The sequence below is a fragment of the Nicotiana tabacum genome, chromosome 3, assembly GCF_000715075.1.
Source record: "Nicotiana tabacum cultivar K326 chromosome 3, ASM71507v2, whole genome shotgun sequence".
Taxonomy (NCBI): Eukaryota; Viridiplantae; Streptophyta; class Magnoliopsida; order Solanales; family Solanaceae; genus Nicotiana; species Nicotiana tabacum.
This window is the reverse complement of record NC_134082.1, coordinates 201978780-202004003: the sequence shown is the minus strand read 5'-3', so window position 1 is coordinate 202004003 and position 25224 is coordinate 201978780. Positions and strand designations below refer to the sequence as shown.

General features: G+C 34.5%; 2 protein-coding genes and 1 long non-coding RNA gene across 3 annotated transcripts; all 3 read right to left on the bottom strand.

The window, feature by feature from the left end:
- Positions 1–2628: 2628 nt before the first annotated feature.
- On the bottom strand, positions 2629–4880 carry LOC107785832 (zinc finger protein CONSTANS-LIKE 2). Its single transcript, XM_016607219.2, has 3 exons — positions 4165–4880; positions 3525–4072; positions 2629–3167 (listed from the first exon to the last, which is right to left on the bottom strand). Exons 1-3 carry the CDS (start codon positions 4475–4477, stop codon positions 2808–2810), a joined length of 1221 nt encoding a protein of 406 aa, XP_016462705.2. The 5' UTR covers positions 4478–4880; the 3' UTR covers positions 2629–2807.
- Positions 4881–19652: 14772 nt separating this feature from the next.
- On the bottom strand, positions 19653–21893 carry LOC142179580 (uncharacterized). Its single transcript, XM_075250412.1, has 2 exons — positions 21775–21893; positions 19653–20190 (listed from the first exon to the last, which is right to left on the bottom strand). The coding sequence occupies exon 2, from the start codon at positions 20178–20180 to the stop codon at positions 19653–19655; it is 528 nt and encodes a 175-aa protein (XP_075106513.1). The 5' UTR covers positions 20181–20190; positions 21775–21893.
- An 869-nt stretch (positions 21894–22762) lies between these two features.
- Positions 22763–25224, bottom strand: LOC142179581 (uncharacterized). Its single transcript, XR_012708119.1, has 3 exons — positions 24936–25224; positions 24525–24609; positions 22763–24425 (listed from the first exon to the last, which is right to left on the bottom strand). It is a non-coding gene; the product is annotated as an uncharacterized LOC142179581 (long non-coding RNA).

Below are 25224 nucleotides of genomic sequence, written 5' to 3'. Positions count from 1 at the left end.
AAGAGGCACGAGTTGCAACAGATATGAGCAGAGGCAAAGGAAGAGGCACGAGCGCTTATCCAAAAGACTCAGCGCTCCTACTTATTTAAGTCTAAGAATCAAGGGGAATGAATCTGACACTACATGGGAGTACAAATACAGTATATTAATGAGCCTTAAATACTAAAAACGTTAGAGAATCTGTATTAAATGCAATGATTATGTAATGTAGCATTTAATGTTTTTAATTGTCGATAATAGCCTTATCATGACAAAGGCAAAACGCATATCTCCAAAATAGCAATAAAAGGGAGAGAACAGATCAATTATAGGGACACAAAATATTATCTGAATATACTGATTTACTTGTTTTTCTTCTGATTATCTTATTGCTAGCCAAATTACTTTCTTTCATATATTCTTTTGATTATAACCTGAGTTCTTCTAAATTAAAGCTTTGACCGAAATCGTTTTTTTGGCTAAACAGCAGGCTGGGTGCTTTACATTGCTTAGCGAGTGCTTAAGTGTAAGGGTGTGCCTAGCAAAACACTGCCAACTAATTGCTTTTTAAAAGTTTAAGTAATTTATAAGACCTGTAAGTTTTGTTTTGAAGAGGGCAATACTATGCAATAATTATAACGCAAAGTGAAATAGTACTACTTATTAAGAAAACAGTATGGAACACATGTTAGTGATTAAAAATAGGGAAATAGAAATTTAGTGGAAAAAATTAGTCCCCAAATACTTCATCAAAGAAATGAATCAATAAAATTGAATTAGAAACTTAAAGGAATAAAAAATTTAAAATGATCTTGAACTTGATTGACATGCTTTATGCTTCATATATGTTTCACTTTGTTTTTGAATTTATTTGTTCATATAATTGCTTGTCTGCGTTTGTTTCTATTTTTATTTTTTCATCTCCATCTTTCTTCACTTACACGTGTTTTTTAATCGTACTTTGCGCTTTAAACCCGAGCATACCTTGTTACTGGGCTGTGCACGGATCGGATCGGATCGGATTTAGCATATTTCGGATTCGAATTTCGGATTTCGGATTATAGAAAATGCAATCCGAATCTGATCCGAATTATATCGGATCGGATCGAATTTTAAAGTTTGGATCGGATCGGATATCGGATCGTATTATTATGCCTCAAAGTTAAACTAATATGTATATTTTCTTTGTAAAAGAGGCAATACATTAAGAAAAATTCATGTTTATGCAATTATGAGAGTACTATGGTGCCAATATAGCTAAATCTAGCAATTGTAAAGGTAATAACTTGGAGGTTGATGTAAATTAAAGTGTAGTATTTATACATGTCCTAATAATTTCGGATTTCGGATTGGATTGGATTAAAATATACCAATCCGAAATCCGAAATTTTAATAAACATAATCCGAAATCCGATCCAATCCGAAAATCGAAATTCAAAATTGAATGGATCGGTTCGGATTTCGGATATCCGATCCGAATGAACAGCCCTACTTGTTACACTTCTTCCCTTTTGCTTTTGACAAAACCATTCTGTAAAACACTTTACTACACTTGGCATTGAAGGAACTAGAGCCCATTGGAATCCAGTAATGTCAATACTGCCAAGTGTTTTTAGTTGATTATATACAAACAATTAATCAAATGGATGAAATGGAGAACAGTTTAGATCCCAAGATAGGAGGATCACTTCAGTAGTTGATTGACTTGATGCACTTTCCACTTTTAAGTTTTAGTTAAGGTGAAGGGAAAACACAGATGATTGGTCTTAGAGATTTTCATTAGCTTAATTCATAGTTATATCCATCTATCCATGTCCTTCCCCTTACTTCGCCTTTAATTTTCCTTTCACTACTGACTAAAGTGCTTCTTCTAATTCTTGAGGAAATTACCCATTTCCTTGCTGATTACAGATTAGAAGCTGCTTTTTAGCTGTTTTAGGGATACCATGTGCCTTGATTCTTTCATTACAACTAAAAATTTGAAGATTGTCGTAGTATTTTGCTTATAGAGTACCATTTATCCTATTTGTGCTTTCTTTTCTTGGAGAAATGGACCTTTTATTCCTTATCTTCAGTGATGGAACATTCATTATACTGAAGAAGAATCTGGGACAAATACTAGTTGAGAGAGAGGCCCTGGACCAAAAGCAGATATTGATAAACATTATATGTCATTCAAAAAGAGTAAGTTCCAACGAAAAGATTACCCCCGTGGAAAGCAAAAAGCAGAAAGTAGAACTGAACTTCAATGATATTGCACCAGCTCACAATTTCACACACAGCCACTGAGCATCCAGAGGTTGTTGGCAATTGTGTTTTTCCCATTTCTTGTGGCTGCACTGAACTCTTCTTAATGTGGAAAAGTTAGCTGCAGTCAATTCTTCTTTTCCTTTTTCTTTTTCCCTTTAGGCATCTGGTATCTAAATTTGTGCAGGGTAGGTTCACCAAAAGGTTTTCCATTAACCCGAGACCTCTGATTAGGGAGGCAAATATCTCATCTATTCCATCCGCTCCTTGGTGATACTGCAGTCAATTCTTTTCTTGTTGCAGAACTAGTACTTTTTGTCTTGTTGGGTCAATCTTTTACACTGGAGGGGCTTTTTCTTTACTTTCTACTCAGAAAAATTGCACGTATTGACTGCAACACGGTCTACAAGGAAGATCTCTCTTTACATATACAACAATGCAGAGAATTTAACAAAATCCTCTGTGGAAAACTACTTTAGTACATTTCTCATTATTCAATAGCTAGTTAGATTGATAATGATGTAAGGTACAATATTAATATTAGGTTTAGGGACTTGTAGTTGATCTTCTCTTTGCTGCATTCAGAATGAAGGGACAATTCCATAACTGCTATCTGCAATTAATTGTGTGGAGAACATCTGGTCTACTTCAGCCTCTACATCTGTTCTTTTCGCGAATCGACCTTTGATTCTTGGCCTTGTTTCTGCGTACGCTTTCCTTGAAGCATACCTTATGGTTTTCTCAAATTTACGGTTCTTTTTCTTCTCTCTGTATCTAAGGACTCTGGCTTCCCTGTCCATTGGAGTAAGCTGGGTAGGCATTTGAATCGGAGGGCCTGAGAAGAGGTCAATGGTCCCTTTTGGAGGTCGTGGGTGGGAGTTTGAAGTTTCACTAAGTGCAGATTCTGGAACAACACTAACATCCATGGACGACATCGAAACCTGATAATACATACAGATAAGAGTGTAAGTTTTATACAATGGCAATGTAAAGAATTTATATCAGCACAATTTAACTGATTATTGAAAGAGCAGCGAATCTTTGTTAAAGGTTTATGGTACAAAAGTTTTAGTGGCCTGTTTAAGATAAGAAAAGATAGTTACAGTAGCAAAAGTTGGGCAGCTAAAATGAAAAATCCTCTATTGAAAAAGCATGAATAAATCAGAAGCACTAAACAATCTCTTAAAAAAGTTGACTATGAAAATTTAGTAGTATCTCCGTAAGACAACTCATGAATTTAATCAAAGTGCATCTAATTGCCTGAAATGAGATACATGAATATAGTGAAGAAAACTTACACTGTGACTCATAGAAGCAGGGTAACCATATCCAGTGTTAGAGTTGTCATACTCCATTCCCAGCTGAAAACTCAGGTGGTGATTTTGCTGTTGTTGTTGGTGGTGTTGTTGTTGCTGTTGGTGGTAGAGAATCATAGATTTCCCATGTCCGCCCTGAACTGGCACCACGCTATCTCCTCCGTAGTTCTTCTGAGGAACAGAGTAATGTTGTTGCTGCTGATTAACACTGTATTGATCATTAAACTGACTATCCCCTCCATACTCCGCAAGATCCAAGTATTCATCCACTACTTCCCCACCAAACAACATCCCATAGTTACTTTGGTTGTTATTGTTGTTATTAATGTTCTTGTTGTTGTTCTTAACAGGAAGATTCAGCAATAACCATGAAGCTGCTTCATCTTTATCTTCTTCATCTATTGTCGTATCATCTGCATCCTGAGTCAAACTCAAGAACCCATCATCCTCCGTGGCATCCCCCTCGGGGCCACCAATCATCAAAGTACCACCGCTAAGGGTGTCAACAGCTGGAGGACCATATAGGGTACCTGCATGAAAATATTCAGAATTTAAATTTTATGGATTATAAGGTTTTTTGAAAATCTTTGTATCTGTGCTCGACTTCAATTAAAGGCATTACCTGGAATGGGCATAATTGGGACACGGTGGTGACGGCGTGCCAAGGGGTTAGCAGAATGGATATCAGCGTCGCAGGAGGCACAAAGCGAGGCAGCATCCGCCTTGCAAAGAAAGGCTGCAGGAGCACGCTCACAGGCCTCGCAAACCCAAACACGCTCATGACGTGAAGCCACAAGGTTTGCTGCATGTATGCGGGCGTCACAGCCCGCACACAAATAGGCGGAATCCGCTCTGCAGTAAACGGTACATGCAGCAGACCGGCAAGTGTCACACACCCTTGCCCAGTTGTTGCTGCTGTTCTCCTTTTTCAACATTGAACTAATTTTTGGCTTATTTTTTCTTGTTGTTGCTCTCTATTTTCTGTTGTATAACTTTGTACTTCTGAGTACTGAAGTTGTAGCAGGTATGCTGTGGACTTAAGAGGCACTGTGAAATATGAAGGGGGAAGGAGGGAAAATAACAGTAGGCAACTACCAAGTGGGAAGAGAATCCTCGGGCGGCACGTGGAATGAAGTTAATGGCTAGGAAAAGTTGTTTCATTATCTTGTGGTGGCTGGTGATTCTGGTGGGGCCGGATGGTGGGGACAGGCAACAAGGAGGTTGAAACAAGTGGGTCCACGGGGCTTTTGGCTTTTGGAATCAATTGAGGTGGGAGAGCTTTGTCCAAGAGATTGCCATTTAAGGGGAGTCTATAGTCTTACTGACACACTTCCTATTATTTAATTATCAGGTGTTACTGTAACTGTATGTATACATTGTAGCTGTGTATGCCTACATTCGTACAGCCTGGGACTCCACCATTACTTGGAACTAGGGGTGTTCATGGTTCGGTTGGATCAGTTTTTCCCTAAAAAGAAACCAAACTAAGTAAGTCGGTTTTTTAAATATTAGAACCAAACCAAACCAATTATGTCGGTTTTTTCTCGATTCGGTTTATGTCGGTTATTCGATTTTTTCGGTTATTTATCGATTTTTTCCTAAATATAAGACATACACTACCAAACACACATTTCGGCGACCACATTTTCAACGTAACACTATCAAATCAATTGTCCTTTGACAAATATATTATTTACCAAGATATATTGATGATAATTGAATCAAATAGTGATGAATAATTTAAGGACTCAATTAAAAATATATTATTTTTAACATGGAATAGATTCTTACATTTAACAAAAGAAAACTACCAATTAAACTAGAATGTAAAGTTAAATAATTGTACTAAAAGTGCAAACGATTAATATTTACTATAAAAATTTTAAAACTTTGTATAAAAATATACATATATATATGTGTAATAATAAATTTAAAATAGATACTCCTATATTCGGTTTGGTTCGTTTTTTTTTAATTAAAACCAAAACCAAACCAAATTTGATCGGTTTTTAAATTTTAAAACCAAAACCAAACCAAAAAGTATCGATTTTTTTTTGTCGGTTTGATTTGGTTTTCGGTTTGATTCGGGTTCTCGAATTTTTATGAACACCCCTACTTGGAACTTTCAAGAAGAGTTGAGTTTAATTGAATTTTTTTAAGGGATTGTTACACAAATAATCAACCAAAATCAATGTTTACATTTTCTAACATATATATATATATTGTACATGAATTATACATATATTATACACCCGTCGACTATTTTTAATTTAAAAAATTAAGTGGACGGTTATTTGGGTTAATTCTTCTTTTTTTAATATCATCATTCTGAAAAAATTTGTAACATGTAACAGTCATATTAACTCTTACATCTGAGAATTTAGAAAATAAAGCAAAATAGCGAATAACTTGCTATAATTCGTTAAAATACACTGCATGATGTAAAAGTTAAGTGTACTGCCGATTTATATAAGTTAAATACAGAAAAATTCGAAATTTTTAGTCAATAATATAGAATGTTGTAACTACCTTTTTTTTTGGTAACAATGAATACAAACTTAAGTATAAGTTTATGTTGTATGAGATTAGAGAATAAATAAATGTAATATTACATTTTCCTCCTGGCATAGGTTGCCCTCCTTGCTAACAAGCTGTTTTTGAGTTGCCAAAAGAAGGCATAGCAAGAATAAAATATTTCCTCTTTGACACATTGTTCACCTGACACATTGTTCTATTCTCTCGTACCCTGCTTGTAAGATTATATGTTAAAACAAAGAGTAATGCTCGACTGATGTCACTAAGTGAGATTATATTGAGTTGTTGTTGTTGTTGGCTTTAAATTTTACTTGAGCCTTTGCCAGATGGAGAGCGTTTTGTAGAGTCTGATTTATTTTTTATTTTTCTGGTTTCCCACTTGTTGTCCAGTACCCACATTGGAGCCCGACTATATCTGGATTCGTACCGCGTAAGCCTCATTCGGTTACCAAGGATTTTTCATACCAAGGCTCGAACCTGAGACCTTTAATTAAGGGAAAAACAATCTTATTCACTGCACCACGTCCTTTGATGATAGAGTCTGGTTAATTTCTAGATACTTAGATGGAACCACTTTCTCCATTTAAATGACAATATTTAATTTGCAAGCCAAAAAATTATTGGATTTCTATGTTGGGAACCTTGAGATTCTAAATAAAACGACAAACTCAATTTAATCTCATAAGTGGGGTTTGGGGAGAATAATGTGTACGCATTCCTTACCCTACCCGATAAAGATAAAGAGACTGTTTCCCATAGACATTACAAATAAAGGTCCAAGAACTAAAATTTAAAGCGGTATATATGGAATGTGACAACCATAACAAAAAGTTACTCCCTCCGGTTCACAATAAGTGACCAACTTGTTTTTTCATTTTAGTTCAAAATAAGTGTCCAGTTATGTAATTAAGAAAGAATTCAATTTGTTTTTACAGAATAACCCCTATGTACATATCCCTAAAAAAAATTCTTAGTCCTCACATTAAATGTTTAATTAGGGGTAGTTTAGTCATAGTAGGTATTTTTGTATAGAATTTAGTATTTTTTTAATGGGCATGCTAAAAGCAAATTGATCACTTATTGTGAACCGGAGAAAGTAGTAACTTACTGGATTTATTTTCCTTGCATCCAATAGTTGAAATCCATTAGTTATTTAATTCAAATTTGTGTTATTAGGCCTATTAAAAAGGTAAAATGGTCCTTACCAAAAAGTTTGAGCTGTATTATTGTTACTCTGGAAGTTGTCATTCTTGAATTGAAGAAATTGGAGAATCAAATGCAATGCACATTTTTGCATCATCCTAAATTACAAAGCAAATTATTCTGAGAGCACATTCCCAATATACCCATTACTAATGTCTACGTGGTGCCTTTTGTGGGGCTTTTGTTACCAATTCCTAATGCACAGGGAAAACGTCAGCATCAAAACACTATTGTTGTGCACAATTAGCCAACTTCAACATCACTTTTTTTCTTTCAAACCTTCAAATGCGCTGTTTTTAGGATAAACCCAAAACGAATTTTCGAGACCTCGTGGCTGTTACTCAGTCGGTCATTTGAGAAGCTGACTCACACGAGTTGTGTACAAAAATTCTACCCAATGGCTTGTTGCCATGTGGTGTGCAGCTGGATTGAGATCCGCCTTAACCACAAGTTTTAATGGGCTAAGACTTTGGGCCCAATTCACATGGCTTTTGGGCCCAGTGAAAGGTAAAGCCGCAATCAAAACCTTGTGAGATGGACACAGTGATGCGGCTGTGGCCTTTCAACCTAATGCATTACAGCCACTACTGTAATATCCCTAAGTTGTCTTCATTAGCTTTGGATTTGCTGTCTTGATCAGCTTCAAATGTTGAGTCAGTGTTTGATAGAGATGAACAATTAAAAGTTATTCATCCCCAGCTTTCCTCGCTATTGGCCTCTAAATGCTGATTTTAACTTTTACTTTTGCTGTCACTTCTTGATTTTTAAGATAGCCTTGCGTAAGTCGGCTGATGACCAAGAACACAGTCAAGATAAAATCAAAATTTTACCAAACTATGGTAGTCTCTTGGAGGGTAGTATTGGCAAACTGTAAGAGGTCGTTTGGTAGAGGGCATTAGACAAAATAATACATGTATTAGCTTTGTGTATTAATAATACATTGTTTAATACACTTTTTAAATTTATGTATAACTAATACAAGCATTAGTTATACGTCCTATTTGGTATTATCCGATGTATAGTTAATGCATAGCAAATCATAATATTAGCAATACCAAGGTTATTATATATGCATAAGTTTGGTTAAAGACATAATTGCCCTCAAATCCCTCAAAACCTATTCCAAATGCTTTCCGCCATATTTTGTATATCTTTATATTGTTATATTTTAATTAATTTTTTTCCTTTAGCATTCTACTATAATAAAAAAAATCATATTTAATATTAAATTTGATTTTGAATTCGTTCAAAGTATAAACTGAAGTTTTCTTTATTTGCTAAAATTTACCTATTTGTCAATAATTGGTATTTTTTACTATATGTCATAGCAATTAAATTTTTCTTCTCTATTAACTTTAATATTTCAACCAGTTTTCTCTTTTAATTTTGCTCTCGAGTAAGAAAAAAAAGTTGACTTTAGAAAGAGTAAAGATTATGGAAGGTAATAAAACTGTTGCAATAAAAATAATGTATAAAGTTAAATAATTTAGAGGGTATTTTGTAAACAATCAATAGAGCGGTGGTTAGACCGGCCATGTTGTATAGGGCTAAGTGCTGGCCAGTTAAGAACTCACATATCCAAAAGATGAAAGTAGCTGAAATGAGGATGTTGAGGTGAATGTGCGGGCACACCAAAATGGATAAGATTAGGAATGAAGCTATTCGGGAGAAGGTGGGTGTCGCCCCCATAGATGATAAGTTGCGGGAAGCAAGTCTCAGATGGTTCGGGCACGTCCAGAGGAGAAGCCCAGATGCGCCGGTGAGGAGGTGTGAGCGGCTGGCTTTGGTGGGCATGAGGAGAGGTAGAGGGCGGCCTAAGAAGTATTGGAGAGAGGTGATCAGACAGGACATGGTGATGCTTCAGATTACCGAGGACATGGCCCTATACAAGAAGTTATGGAGATCGAGCATTAAGGTTGTAGGTTAGGAGGTAGTTGAGAATATTTCTACGGCGCCGCAGAGTGAGGCTAGTCTGTTAGGACTTGATCTTTGATTGTTAGTGGTTTATGTTGAGTTCACACTACTTTTTCGTTCCTCTTTGATGTGTTTTATCTACTGATTATTGTTTTGCTTTTCACTTATTTTCTGGTTCTGGTGATGCTGTTCTTTGTTCTATGGTTTCTATTGAAGGTACTGATAGATTGCTTCTTTTCGCCTTCTTTTTGTCTTGTTGAGCTGAGGGTCTTTCAGAAACAGCCTCTCTACCCTCTTAGGGTAGGAATAAGGTCTGTATACACACTACCCTCCGCAGACCCCACTAGTGGAATTTCACTGGGTCATTATTGTTGTTGTTGTTGTTTGTAAACAATCAATTATTTTAGAAATTATGCAATGCTTTAATACACTAAACCAAACAGTGGATAAGAAATAATTTCAGCACAATTAATCCCAACATTACCAATATACTCTATTTAGTATTATTTTTATACCTCCTACCAAATAACCCCTAAAGATTATCGTTATGTGATAAGGAGGTCATTAATTTGAGCTGTAAAAATAGTTTCTTGTAAAAGTGCAAGGTAAAACTGCATACAATAGATTTAATGCGATTCGATCGATCCTTCCCTAACCCTGCGTAAAGGAAAATTTTAATACATCGAATTACCTTTTTTATCCGTAATTTCTAGACTAGAGATGTATTTTCGATTAAATGGTCGAGTGTCTAAGACCAAGTTGTGACTATCATCTTATGCCCACGATTGTCCAATTTAGTTCCAGGTCTTAGCGTTCGTTATGACCAGTGGCACTGGCATGTGTAACTTTTGGGAGAAAGTACGAACGTATTCACTTCTAACTCAAACTAGTATGCGTACCCGTGCAATGCGCGGATCGATTCAAAAAAAAAAAGCGAAAAGATATAATAAAAACATATGTATATTGCAGATTTGTTTTAGCGATTGCAACCAAAACAATTAAAATAAAAAAACAAATATTTATTATTGCTAAGGGCCACCGATCCTAAGTGGCTCTTTAAACAACATGAAATATTTGATCTTCTTTTTGATCGGTAAAATATTTATTCCTCATTATGAGTTATAAGTAATAATAATAATAATAATAATAATAATAATAATAATAATAATAATAATAATATTAAGGCAAAAAATCAACAAACTCATTTAGCTTTGCTAATTTATCCAGCGGCTTGCCACTAACTTTCAATAAGCTACCTGACAAAAAAAAAAGAGACCAAAAAATACTCTTTCTAATCCATAAGGAGTTAGAGTATGCCTCTACATTAGTTGATCAATAAATCAGTCAACTTACTTGAATTACCATCAGTAAAGTTTTCAAGAAGGTCACTTATCAGGGGGTTAAATTGAATAAGAACTACTTCATATGAAGGGTATAGTCTGCTCTGAATCTTGTAACCACAAAAGCTGCTAGTGGCATATGGAGGCTATCCGATATCAAAGAATAGATGTAATTTACTGGAGAAGACGAATTTCTAGTAAATTATCCAACATTTACAATTGTCTTTCCGATCATTTCTTCATCAAGGATATCGACTAACGCTGAAAGAATAGTATTTGTTTGCAATAAATACTCTGCAATTTGTAGAAAGCAAAAAACATGATTAAAGGACAAATACTTGGTGTCATGGCCAACTTAGAGTATCTCTAACTCTAAGTTGATTTTACAAAATATGGTCCTATCAAGTAATAGCAAAATAATTAAAACTGCTAAGTACAAATTAGATCTAGCAGCCTTGAGATCAATACTGATTGTAACGACTCCAACGCTCTCACCAGACCTAAGAAAATATACCTGTCTTGAAGAGAATAAATTTCTTCCTTCTTTCGAGTCATGTAAAATTAATTTTAATATTTCAGCAAGCTTAGCACTTTATGGAAAGTACTTCAGTCATGCAGTTAAAATCTTCTTCAACTAACTTTATGATCCATCCCTGGAGGAAGATGCAAGCTATCAATGATTTAATGCAAATATCTATCAACAAAATGAGATAATTTCACAATCACATTAATTCAAGATTGCTCGTCGCACATCAAAGCTTCACTCTCATATCAATTATAGATAGCTTAATGGAGAAATATATCAACAAAGAATGCAAAAAATTCATCGACTACATATAAAGCCAACATAACAGTGAAATGGGTAAAAAGACAATCAACACTGGCTCATAGCCTAATTAAGTAAAAAAATGAATGGAGCTTTAAAACTCTGCGGACTGTCTTACGTATCTATATAGGAAAATTTTAACAACTGAAAGAACCATGAACTGATTCAAATATCTTGTCCATAGCAAATGAAATACCAAACTAACTAAACAGTAAAAGTTCAATATAAAGAAAAACATGAAATGATTCAAACATCTTGTTCATAACTAATAAAACTAATAAACTAACTAATCAGACAATTCTTAGTTTCTCCAGTTGTTACATATGCAAACAACTTATGCAATCTTCTTCTTTTTAAATACTCTTTTGATCTTATTCCCCGATAATTGTGCATTCGAATCTTCTTCAACCATTAATACAAAATTAGATAAACCTATCTTGGCAGGTGTATTTGCAACATCGATCAACTCATTATCTTCAGTGGAATCCTACATTTTTAAAACACAGAAACTTGTGAAAATCAATACTTAATCTATAGTTCTTGTTGCTTTATTATTTTATAACCTGCAAATCATTAAATTAAAAGAATGAATTATGTAAAATAATATTTATAATGAGTTGTAAAATCACCGTGATGTCGTTATCTTCATGAATGACTTCATTGTTATTGAAATCTGGATCTTACAAAAAAATGTGAATCATAATTAAAATTTAATGCAATCACAAATAAGAAAACTGAGAAAATTTGAGTATAGAAACATACTTTGAACGTCTCTTCTTGTGGAGAAGGAATATATTTCTTTATAATTTCCTCGTCGTCAGTAAGCGTAACAACTTTTAAGACTACATCTTTATTCTGATTGTTAGAACTCTTAACCTCAACTTTAAACATGAACCTTTTTTCAACAATATTTTCTATCTCCATTGGACATGAAGAGTCGTCTGCAACACCACATTCCTAGGACAAACCTACTCCGATATCAAGTTTGTCACAACCCAAATTGGAGGGCCGCAATGTGCACCATGTGCCTTACTCAAACTTCATGGCCCGAGAACACCATTTCATGGCCTGGGAATCCCTCACCGAACAATTCAGGGCACAGGACATCATGGTCTGAGGACGTCATCCTTAAACCATCCGAAGACAACTTTCATGGTCAAAAGGGAATCTACATTATGTTTAAATATGAAGACGGTCTTGGAATGGAAATCCAACTGTTTCGTTAGCTTCGTTGGGTGATTTTGGGCTTAGGAGCGTGTTCGTATTGTATTTTGGAGGTCCGTAGCTAAATTAGGCAAGTCTAACAGAAAGATATAATGATTGTGGTTAATAGAAGCTACAACAACAAAAGTAAAAAGTAAATGTAATACGATGTACACATTTTGTTTGTTCCTTATTAGAATGGATTAAATTGTAAAAAAAGACGATGCTTCAATTCTCATAGTAAGTGTGTTATTAAGCATAAGCTAAATGTGAGGAATAATACACTAAATAAAGCTATTAATATAAAAAGACTAAAGTAGAACATGGGAAACTAAGATGAATGCATAAGTTTTCTGATGCAAAATGCCTATTCGTTCATTAATAATTGTTGAATTTCGCACTGTTAGTGCTGTCGCCAAAATCCAACCATTTTAATAATATTTTATAACCTCAAATTCAGCAACATCTTCATCAGAGATGAAACCATTTTTTCTTGTTTTGTTTATTAATCACTGTCTTATAAAGATTGAATATGTAGCAACCCCTTTGGGAGGGTACTACTTAGGAAAATAAATCTAATTTCCTACTTACAAAATATTAAAAGAGATATTAATAAAAATATTTAGAATAATTTTAGTAGCGGAAGTAGGCCCATGCGAAAAGGTTGTAATTGCAATATATTTTTTTTTTATAAATACACCATAATTTTATTTTAAATGAAATACAATGTCAAAACATTAACAGATTAAAGCAACTTCCTAACTGATTTATACAATCATTCAAAATCACCGCAAGTTTATATTGTACATAAATTTCAAACTATCGGGTATATATAAAAAACAAAGGAAACTAGTTTTCTCCTTTTCTACATATTTACAAGAGAAAGTGTAAATTCAGCATATTACAAGTCTTGAGTTATTAAAACACCCTAATACAATAAAATAGGTTACAAATTCAAGCTACAAGATTTTGGTCTTTAAAATCCAACAAGCCTCCAAATAACATAAGTGTGACATATATATATATATATATATATATGACATATATATATATATATATATCATGTACACGTCCCAAAACTATGCAAACCAAGGTGCATATGCAAATGTGATCTCCATAAATTCTCCCAAAGAGACTACTTCACCCTGGCCATCTTCAGATTTCATCCCGAACATTTCCTACGATAGAAAACAACTATCGCTAAGCATAAAGCTTAGTGGTGTATAAACTTTAGGCTTGGAGTCATTAAATTATCCAATTCCCCTTTTCAGTCATAGTTAGCTCAATTTAATATAATTTAAAACAAGTGAACAAATATATCAAACATACCAATATCAAACTTTGAAGTGTTTCCAAATATCAATAACAATGTTCAAGAGTCTAGAAAGTGTATTCTATCAATTTAAGGAAGTACACCAAATATCCATTTTTCGCCCAATATGTACGTCATGCCATCACACTAAGCATAATCAGATATCAAGATGGACCGAAGCCCCAAATCAAGTAGGGTCAAAACCCAATAGACAAGAGAATCAAGAACCATATTAAAAATGGTTTCCTAGTTCGTACTTAACACGGACAAGTTCCATAATTCAAGACGAACTACAAATCCAAAGTCAAGATGGCAAAAGATCCGAATAAAGAGGCATGCCAAGTGAGTGACCATGCCACAAGAAGGACAAAGTCCCAACAAGAATGCAAAATGATCAAACAATCCGTACGAATCCGCGATTTAGCAAATTTCTTACAAGACTTGATATAATCCGAATATAACAATATAATTCGAAGACAAGAAAAATAAAATATCAAGTTATTTCAACATATTTCCAGCAAGCAAAAAGAGTACAAGTTTATACACAAACCTTGGTGTTTTACCACAAAACAGTTCAATCACAACTTGGGGACGTTCGAATCGTCTACGCCGTAAGCAAATCAAATTTGTCCACTTCCTCAAACACTTCCCCTTTGATTTTTTTTCAAGGGTTTATATACCTTAAATACATAATCAAATATCTAAATAAGTTCAGTGATTTAACAAGTCAACTAAACATGATATTGGTGAAAATTACCCAAAAACGTTTGAAACAGAAATTCTGGACAATATCATTGTTCCGAGTTGTGACTCAGTTTTGAAGATCTATACGGACAAACTAGACTTTATAGTATCCATAAAAGTTGTAGAGCTATGTCTTACCGTTTCAGAACATCTTGAATCACCACTATATCAATTTTGAACAAAACGTTATACTAAAATTACTAACAACAGTACATGGAATATTTCAAGAACTGAAAATCTGGGCAGCACCTGTCCTGTACTTTTTGACCCTTTTTCAGGTATATACCAACAAAAATAGATTTTGATTCCTTCATAAAAATTATAGATTTATGAAATACCTTTCCAGAAAGTCCTGGATCACTTAAATCGGAGCTCTTTACAAAAAGATATGTAGAAAATACTAGTAGGTATCTAGTATAAAAACGAGTTTAGAAACTTACCAAGAGGAGCAACTTGATCTTCACCAAAAACGAATTTTGTGCATTGATTTATTAGAAATCCATGGTTTTGTTTTTTTGATGAAACTTCAGTTTCTTGTTCTTACGGAGGAGAGAGAGAGATAGAGATAGAAAGATAGAGATAGAAAGAGAGAGAGAGGTAGATAGTTATTCTTCTTTGTTTATGAAGAGTAGAAGAATAGGGAGTTTATGGACAAATATGAAATAAAATGGTTCCCCAACTACTAAATATTCTTAGATAAATACAAAAGGTTGGAAACCCAAAACTTAAGTATATACTATATTTACTAACAACTCGTCAAAATAATATTAAGTGTTACATATAGCAACACCATGGAACTTCATTGCCAATATTAACACAACCTAAAGTAAGAAATTTTCATATATTGACCATTCTATATTTAGGAAGTGCAAAGTAAAATATTTCCTCGTTATAAAAAAAATGCTCAATCAAGAATGCAAATATTGTAAAAATTTTGGGGTGTTACAACTCTCTCTCCCTAAAAACAATTTCGTCTCGAAATTTACCTTATACTAGTCCCGAAACAAATGTGGATATTGAACTCGCATATCCTCTTCTCGCTCCCAGGTAGCTTCTTCGCCTGAATGATTTCTCCAAAGAACCTTCACTAATGGGATTTTCTTATTTCTAAGCTCTTTTATCTCACGCGCTAAGATTTGGATTGGTTCTTCTTCATATGTCAAATCAGGATTAACCTCAATAGACTCAATAGTAAGAACATGAGATGGATCTGAGCGGTATTTTCGAAGCATAGAAATATGAAAGACGTTGTGGATCTTACCTAATTCAGGTGGCAAAGCTAGCTTATATGCAACCGGACCAATTCTTTCAAGTATTTCATAAGGTCCAATGAATCGAGGACTAAGTTTACCTTTTTGGCCAAATCTCATAATCTTCTTCCATGGAGAAACCTTTAAAAATACCTTATCGCCCACCTGATGCTCAATTTCACGCCTTTTAAGATCAGCATAGGACTTTTGTCTGTCTGAAGAAATTTTCAAACGATCCTTGATGATTTTTACCTTATCTTTAGTTTGTTGCACAATCTCAGAACCCACAAATTTTCTTTCACCAACCTCATTCCAACAAAGAGGCGTTCTACATTTTCTCCCATATAAAGCTTCATAAGGAGGCATGCCTATACTTGATTGGTAGCTATTATTATAAGCAAATTCTATTAGGGCCAAATGTTTGTCCCAACTACCCTTAAACTCAATAATGCAGGCTCGAAGCATATCCTCCAAGATTTGTATTACCCTTTCAGACTGGCCGTCTGTTTGTGGATGGAAAGCAGTACTAAAATTCACCTTGGAACTCAAAGCTTCTTGCAAGCTAGACCAAAATCTGGATGTAAACCTCGGATCTCTATCAGACACAATAGAAACAGGGATTCCATGCAACTTCACAATCTCATTAATGTACAATTGTGCTAAACGTTCCAGTGAGTAGTCCATTCTGACTGCTAAGAAATGAGCACTCTTAGTCAGTCTATCTACAATGACCCAAATTGCATCATGATTTCTTTGCGTGCGTGGAAGTCCAGAAACAAAGTCCATCGTTATCCTTTCCCATTTCCATTCAGGTATTGACAAAGGTTGTAGGAGACCAGCTGGGACTTGATGTTCAGCCTTTATTTGTTGACATACCAAGCATTTAGAAATGAACTCTGCAATGTCTTTCTTCATACCACTCCACCAATAGTGCTCCTTAATGGTCCGATACATTTTAGTACCTCCAGGATGCATTGCATAAGGTGAACTATGTGCTTCAATTAAGATCTGCTTTCTCAATTCATCATCATTAGGAACACACAACCTATTTTTATAAAATAAGGTACCATCTTTCCTTAATGAAAATTTTGATTCTCTTCCATTTTGGACTTCTTCAACCCGTTTCACCAGTTTCTCATCTAACTTCTGTGCTTCTTGGACTTGCTCAAGTAAGACTGGCTTGACTTGCAAATTAGCAATGATAGAACCATTAGAATTAAATGAAAGGCAAACATTCATGGCTCTTAATTCAAGAAGCAAAGGCAATGGACTTAGAGTTAAAGTTGCAAGAGAATTGCGACTCAACGCATCTGCAACCACATTGGCTTTACCAGGATGATAATCAATCGTGCAATCATAATCTTTGATGAGTTCAAGCCATCTATGCTGTCTCAAGTTCAACTCTTTTTGTGTACCCAAGTACTTCAAACTCTTGTGATCAGTAAATATGTGACACTTCTCTCCGTAAAAGTAATGCCTCCAAATTTTTAAGGCAAAAACAATGGTAGCAAGTTCAAGATCGTGAGTGGGATAATTCAACTCATGTGATTTCAACTTTCGAGAGGCATAAGCAATTACTTTCCCTTCTTGCATCAAAACACAACCCAAGCCACGATGAGATGCATCACTGTATACCACATAATCTTTTCCTTCAGCTGGCAAAGAAAGTATTGGAGCTTGTGTCAATAAGGATTTGAGCTTTTCAAAGCTCTCTTGACACTTGTCATCCCATACAAATTTGGCGTCTTTCCCCAAAAGTTTGGTCAAGGGAGAAGCTATAATAGAGAAGCCTTTCACAAACCTTCTGTAGTATCCTGCTAAACCCAAGAAACTTCTTATCTCAGTTGGAGTTTTAGGGAGTTTTCAATCAACAATAGCTTGAATCTTACTAGGATCAACCTTCACACCTTCAGATGATACAATGTGCCCTAAAAAAGCCACTTCATTCAGCCAGAATTCACATTTGGAAAGCTTCGCGTAGAGTTGTCTCTCTTTCAAAACTTGCATGACAATTCAGATATGCTTATCATGATCTTCTCTATTCTTGGAATAGACTAAAATGTCATCAATAAACACCACCACAAATTGATCGAGATAAGGCTTGAATACACGGTTCATTAGATCCATAAATGCAGCAGGAGCATTTGTCAAACCAAATGGCATTACCAAAAATTCATAATGGCCATACCTGGTCCTAAAAGCAGTTTTAGGAACATCTTGCTCCCTCACACGCAACTGATAATATCCAGACCTCAAGTCAATTTTTGAGAATAAGCTGGCACCCTTCAGTTGGTCAAACAAGTCATTGATTCTAGGCAGTGGGTATTTGTTCTTGATTGTTACCTTGTTCAGCTGTCGATAATCAATATAAAGCCTAAGGGTGCCATCTTTCTTTTTCACAAATAAAACAGGAGCTCCCCAAGGTGAAATACTGGGACGGATGAAACCTTTCTCAAGAAGTTCTTGCAATTGAGCCTTCAACTCTTTTAATTCAGCTGGAGCCATTCTATAAGGAGCGATAGAAATAGGAGTAGTTCCAGGGACAAGATCTATAGGAAATTCAATCTCCCTTTCTGGAGGCAACCCAGGAAGATCATCAGGAAATACAGGAAAGTCGCACACAGTTGGTATGTCCTTAAAACTTGGACTCCCCAATCGTGTATCGACTATATGAGCAAGATAGGCATCACAACCTTGACAAATCATCTTCCTTGCCAAGACCGCAGAAATAATATTAGATGTCAATAATCTTTCTCATTGAACTACCATGTGTGAATATGCAGGAGTTTTAAATGTCACTTGCTTCAACCTACAATCAACCAATGCATGGTGCCTATGGAGCCAATCCATGCCAACAATAACATCATAGTCTCGGAAGGGCATTTCAAGCAAGTCGACAGGGAATACCAGATTTTGAATCATGAATGGACAATCTCGGTAAATCCTGTTAACAACGGCCTGATGACCTAATGGACTCGTGACCAGCACATCAAAGTCAAGTCTCACAGATTTAACAGTATCGGGAAATGCAAGTGATGAGCAAACATAAGAGTGCGAAGATCCAGGATCAAATAATGTAACAACAGATATGCCAAATAAGTGAAATTTACCAGCAATTATGTTTGGACTATCCTGGTCATTCTTCTGTCTCATAGCATAAACTCGTGCAGCAGCTCTCGACCCACCAGCCTGATTAGCTACACTCGAACCCGCTGCTTGCATATTTCGAGGTCTAGCACTACTATTAGCTTGAGAATGAGTAGTGACATGCTTTTGAACCGATCCTTCTGTATGTGTATAAGAAAGAGGATTAGGATTAGGACAATCTTTCACTTTATGATCCATACTTCCACAATTAAAACAAGCACCAGAAGCTCGTCTACATGCACCATAATGATTCTTCCCGCACTGTGTACAAGTAGGTGTATGAGTTTTGCCTTGGCCATAACTTGGAGTACTGGCAGTAGAAAAATTTGACTTATTCTGCTTATGATGTAATGATTTATGTGCACTCTCGGTCTTGGAATAGTCAAACTTTCCCTTTTTGGATGGACCGCCATATTCTGAATTACCCTTCCTAAACTTGTTTTCTCTCCTACTAGCTTATTCCTTGTCAATTCTTTCCCAAGTAAGTGCAGCTAAAATCAGCCTGGAAAAATCATCAAGTTGTAAGATTGCCACTGATTTTCGAATGTAACCATTCAAACCTTCTTCAAATCTTCTGCACTTGTCTCTTTCACCATCAATAATATCTTTAGCATAGCGAGAAAGCCTGAGAAAGTTTTATTGATATTCTGCAATAGACATACTTCCTTGTCTTAAATTCAGAAACTCTTTCTTTTTAGCATCACAATAGACAGAAACTCTTTCAGGCACACTTACCCACCAATCATAGGCATCTTTTTGTAAAAGAGAGATAACATACTTAAATTTGGCAGCATTAGTACACTCCAGTTGTTCAAAGACCCTCTCCATGCGCTCGAGCCATTGTTCAGCTACCGTGGGATTTGTAGTGCCTTCAAATTCAACTCCGCCCATTTTTCTCATCTTCTCAAAATTCATTTCACTAGGTTCTGACATTGTCCCAGCTAAGTGACGAAAGAATTCAGCCATCTGCTGGAATGGGGGAGTCATAAATGGAGTATTATGACTCATTGCTCTTGGATTACTGCCCATTTCATTTCCACTAACACGAGGATGATTTAGGTCAGGCAAGGGTTCCTCATTTCCTCCCTGAAGGTGAGGCATGGCATTATACTGGGCCTGACTTTCATCAACGGATTCAACAGCTCTATTCGAAGAAGAGGCCATATTAAAAATCCTATAAAAGATAAGATCACACTGCATTAGGGACATGTACATGATGCATATGCAAACAAAATACAATAAATTAAATTAAACAAGTATGCAAAAATTTATAAACTCCAAGTCATTTTAAAGAAAGGAAATAACAACAAATACTAGGTACTATCACAACAAAACAAATCCTAGAATCACAAACCGTGGCTCTGATACCAAAAGTTGTAGCAATCCCTTTGGGAGGGTACTACTTAGGAAAACAAATCTAATTTCCTACTTACAAAATATTAAAAGAGATATTAATAAAAATATTTAGAATAATTGTAGTAGCGGAAGCAGGCCCATGCGAAAAGGTTGAAAGTGCAATATAATTTTTTTTATAAATACACCATAAATTTATTTTAAATGAAATACAATGTCAAAACATTAACAGATTAAAGCAACTTCCTAACTGATTTATACAATCATTCAAAATCACCGCAAGTTTATATTGTACATAAATTTCAAACTATCGGGTATATATAAAAAACAAAGGAAACTAGTTTTCTCCTTTTCTACATATTTACAAGAGAAAGTGTAAATTCAGCATATTACAAGTCTTGAGTTATTAAAACACCCTAATACAATAAAATAGGTTACAAATTCAAGCTACAAGATTTTGGTCTTTAAAATCCAACAAGCCTCCAAATAACATAAGTGTGACATATATATATATATATATATATATATATATATATATATATATATATATATATATATATATATATATATATCATGTATATCATGTATATCATGTATATCATGTACACGTCCCAAAACTATGCAAACCAAGGTGCATATGCAAATGTGATCTCCATAAATTCTCCCAAAGAGACTACTTCACCCTGGCCATCTTCAGATTTCATCCCGAACATTTCCTACGATAGAAAACAACTATCGCTAAGCATAAAGCTTAGTGGTGTATAAACTTTAGGCTTGGAGTCATTAAATTCTCCAATTCCCCTTTTCAGTCATAGTTAGCTTAATTTAATATAATTTAAAATAAGTGAACAAATATATCAAACATACCAATATCAAACTTTGAAGTGTTTCCAAATATCAATAACAATGTTCAAGAGTCTAGAAAGTGTATACTATCAATTTAAGGAAGTATACCAAATATCCATTTTCGCCCAATATGTACGTCATGCCATCACACTAAGCATAATCAGATATCAAGATGGACCGAAGCCTCAAATCAAGTAGGGTCAAAACCCAATAGACAAGAGAATCAATAACCATATTAAAAATGACTTCCTAGTTCGTACTTAACACGGACAAGTTCCATAATTTAAAACGAATTACAAATCCAAAGTCAAGATGGCAAAAGATCCGAATCAAGAGGCATGCCAAGTGAGTGACCAAGTCACTGCCACAAGAAGGACAAAGTCCCAACAAGAATGCAAAATGATCAAACAATCCGTACGAATGGGCGATTTAGCAAATTTCTTACAAGACTTGATATAATCCGAATATAACAATATAATTCGAAGACAAGAAAAATAAAATATCAAGTTATTTCAACATATTTCCAGCAAGCAAAAAGAGTACAAGTTTATACACAAACCTTGGTGTTTTACCACAAAACAGTTCAATCACAACTTGGGGACGTTCGAATCGTCTATGCCGTAAGCAAACCAAATCTGTCCACTTCCTCAAACACTTCCCCTTTGATTTTTTTTCAAGGGTTTATATACCTTAAATACATAATCAACTAAATAAGTTCAGTGATTTAACAAGTCAACTAAACATGATATTGGTGAAAATTACCCAAAAACGTTTGAAACAGAAATTCTGGACAGTATCACTATTCCGAGTTGTGACTCAGTTTTGAAGATCTATACGGACAAACTAGACTTTATAGTCTTCACAAAAGTTGTAGATCTATGTCTTACCATTTCAGAACATCTTGAATCACCACCATATCAATTTTGAACAAAAAATTTATGCTAAAATTACTAACAGCAGTACATGGAGTATTTCAAGAACTGAAAATCTGGGCAGCACCTGTCCTGTACTTTTTGACCCTTTTTCAGGTATATACCAACAAAACTAGATTTTGGTTCCTTCATAAAAATTATAGATTTATGAAATACCTTTCCAGAAAGTCCTGGATCACTTAAATCGGAGCTCTGTACAAAAAGATATGTAGAAAATACTAGTAGGTGTCTAGTATAAAAACGAGTTTAGAAACTTACCAAGAGGAGCAACTTGATCTTCACCAAAAACGAATTTTGTGCGTTGATTTATTAGAAATCCATGGTTTTGTTTTTTTGATGAAACTTCAGCTTCTTGTTCTTACGGAGGAGATAGAGAGATAGAGATAGAAAGATAGAGACAGAAAGAGAGAGAGAGGTAGATAGTTATTCTTCTTTGTTTATGAAGAGTAGAAGAATAGGGAGTTTATGGACAAATATGAAATAAAATGGTTCCCCAACTACTAAATATTCTTAGATAAATACAAAAGGTTGGAAACCCAAAACTTAATTATATACTATATTTACTAACAACTCGTCAAAATAATACTAAGTGTTACATATAGCAACACCATGGAACTTCATTGCCAATATTAACACAACCTAAAGTAATAAATTTTCATATATTGACCATTCTATATTTAGGAAGTGCAAAGTAAAATATTTCCTCGTTATAAAAAAATGCTCAATCAAGAATGCAAATATTGTAAAAATTTTGGGGTGTTACAGAATAGGTTGTGTTAATGTCAAAATTATTCTAGCTTTCATACAATACTTGTATACAAAAGTAGATTTGCTAGAGTCTTTGTTGCTTTTTACGTGTTTAGCTGCAAAAGAACAAACCTAGATTTTAAAGAACTTCAAAACAAAATGAAACTTTAGCGAAAAGATAAAAACAGTGAACTATTAAAAACAGAACTTAACCTTAACTACAATTATCTTAAGTTTAGCGAAACTCAAGGACACCTAAAAACAGAGAACTATTACCGTACTTTCAAAGTTCAAACTTATCAAACCTCTCAAGTAAATCTAATAAGAGCAAAGACATACAAATTTAGGAATAAGCTCATTTGAAATTTAAAAATCACATCTTAATCACTTTGTAACTTAAACTTAAAAGAACTTTGACATTATTATTTTAACCTAAAGTTCTTTCAAGTATATCAGTCCTCACATGCATATAGACACAAAGTGAACTACCCCATAAATAAGACGAGAAGGAGATGCAGAGGAATGGATCATGTACCACTTCTCTCAACGTTGATGGTGTTATTTTTCTAAGCAATTGTATTATACCTCAAATACAACATCCTTTAAATCAGTTGCTGACTTTTCGATAATTTTAGTTGCATCCTTATCCCACAACAGCAAAGAAATTGTACTGGTGCAATCCATCACTTTAACTTGTAGCCTGGAAAGATTTTGTATTTTTAAAATCATATAATAGTAAAGAAACTATAAATTAAGGTCATACCTATGAGTGACAGATTGAATTTGCTCACAATTTTTATAATAGAATTATTCCCCTCTTTTTCTAGTTTCGTTGCGCAATTTTTGCATGCTAAATAGCATCATTCACGGTCTAATTCAACGTGTACAATAGTTGCTACAACCCAGAAATTTCATGGTTGCACATAAAAATTATATATACAATTGTTATGTAGAAAAAGATAAGATAAAAGTTGTAGTAATTAAAAAGTAAAGAATAATTTAAAAGTAGGTACTCACATGGTTACAGTCACCCAAATCCTTAATATTTTTAACTTCAATACTTCGAGATGCTAGCTCATTAGCAACAGAGAGAGTTTTGTGAGATGAAATTTGAGTAATTATTTGTGAGCTTTCTCCACGCACAAAAACCATTCTGTTTCATTTTTTAACTTGAGATACATTAATAAATTTTAAGACTAAAATTTAGGATGAAATAGCCTTAAATTTAACCCAACTTATAGAGACCTAAAGTCAACAACTTGAGGAAGATTTGAATTGATCTAAAGCTTTGACGCGTGCCAAGTGTTCCTCACCGGATATTGTTCTGCAATCTTAAAAGTACTTTTTAAGAGTTTACTAATTGTATAGAGACATTGTATTGCAAAGTAAGTAGACAATTTAATAACCTCGATATCGATGTGCTCTAATCAATTGCATGACGACGACAACAGGCTTATCATTGGATCCATTCAAATATGGCTTGATTTGTTCCACAAAGTCTCCCCAAAGAGTTGCAGAAATATTGTTACTCCTACAATTATTATAAGGTTAAGCATAGGAATCAAAGTAAAAAATTGTTGAAATATTTACTTAGTTGAATAAATTGTCGTGAGCTTACTCATAATCTTACATCTTAATGTTCATGTACATACAGATGTTATCATCTTGCTTGATAGATTGTACGTCCTCATAACTTACAACTTTGCCAATGACATCTACAAATCGAGAAAATATGTGCAAAATTAGTAATTATTATAGACAATATAAATGAAGATTGTGATGGAATTAAACAGTTAGATGTATATTCCAAAGGCAGCAGGTATCAATTTTTTTAAGTTTTGTTAAAAGGGAAGGTTACAGAGAATGTAAAGTAATTGTGGGCATGAAATCCATCAGCTACCTATGGGAGTAAGAGACCAAAAGTTAACCTTAGATAGAGCTATTTGTAAATATAAGTAGAAACTAACACTTCACGGAATTATCTGTTAAAGGAATACAATTTCAACTGGAATAAAGATCGTTCATAAAATACAAATCATACCAATCATCTCTTTTAGTGTAGAATTGTTGTGTGATATGTACACGATGGAGAAAGAAAAGAACTATATACTGTAAAAGTAGAACTGATTTTAGAACTAATTTGATAAAAATGTGAAATCATGCTACTGGAATCGTGGGCAGAAGAGTTCATGGGTAAGGAGTTGATATCGTGGTAAGACATCATGGGATCGAAGTGCTGAATTTGGAGAATGAAATTTTTAGGGCAAAGAGTTGAAAATGGCGTTCCCAATTACCAGCGGCTAAGTTTCAAAATGTATCTATATACCTAT

What these genes read in the sequence shown, in the direction of transcription:
- LOC107785832 (XM_016607219.2), bottom strand. Translation starts at nt 4,477, where the DNA reads ATGTTGAAAAAGGAGAACAGCAGCAACAACTGGGCAAGGGTGTGTGAC. An exon ending in CCCAATTATGCCCATTCCAG is followed by an intron (nt 4,073 to 4,164) that starts GTAATGCCTTTA and finishes ATTTTCATGCAG; the next exon opens with GTACCCTATATGGTCCTCCA. An exon ending in CTGCTTCTATGAGTCACAGT is followed by an intron (nt 3,168 to 3,524) that starts GTAAGTTTTCTT and finishes ATGTATTATCAG; the next exon opens with GTTTCGATGTCGTCCATGGA.
- LOC142179580 (XM_075250412.1), bottom strand. Translation starts at nt 20,180, where the DNA reads ATGGCCTCTTCTTCGAATAGAGCTGTTGAATCCGTTGATGAAAGTCAG.